This window comes from Atta colombica, unplaced genomic scaffold (assembly GCF_001594045.1).
Source record: "Atta colombica isolate Treedump-2 unplaced genomic scaffold, Acol1.0 scaffold33, whole genome shotgun sequence".
NCBI lineage: Eukaryota > Metazoa > Arthropoda > Insecta > Hymenoptera > Formicidae > Atta > Atta colombica.
The window spans coordinates 3,019,568-3,019,923 of record NW_017259437.1 but is presented as its reverse complement, the minus strand read 5'-3'; the positions used below and the strand labels follow the sequence as shown (position 1 = coordinate 3,019,923).

General features: G+C 33.7%; 1 protein-coding gene across 2 annotated transcripts in view; it reads left to right on the top strand.

The window, feature by feature from the left end:
- The window catches only part of LOC108690542 (gephyrin-like), a 16,734-nt gene that overhangs the window by 15,212 nt on the left and 1,166 nt on the right, over positions 1-356 (top strand). For both annotated transcript variants that reach the window (XM_018197884.1, XM_018197885.1), the window contains one exon: positions 94-356. This exon is cut by the window's right edge and continues 9 nt beyond it. In XM_018197884.1, the coding sequence (XP_018053373.1) occupies positions 94-356 (263 nt within the window). The remainder of the gene's footprint in view (positions 1-93) is intronic.

The window sequence follows — 356 nt, the reverse complement described above, 5'->3', positions numbered from 1 at the left end:
TTCCTGTAAAGTTCCTATAAGTTTTGTCAAAATAGGTTTTATTTTATTCTTAATTATAGAAATTTATTTAATTATTTATTTATGTTATTGAAGACCTATTGGCTGTGATATAAAAAAGGGAAGCTCAGTGTTAAATCCGTTCACAAGAATTGGACCGGTGGAAATAGGACTACTAGCGGCCTGCGGTTACAAACGCGTTACAGTTACTTTACTTCCACGTATAGGTATACTGTCTACTGGAGATGAGTTACAACAACCTGGAGAACCTTTAAGACCAGGGCAGATCTATGATAGCAACAGAATAAGTCTAATCTCATTATTAAAAGAAAATGGTTTTGATTCTTTGGATTTCGGAA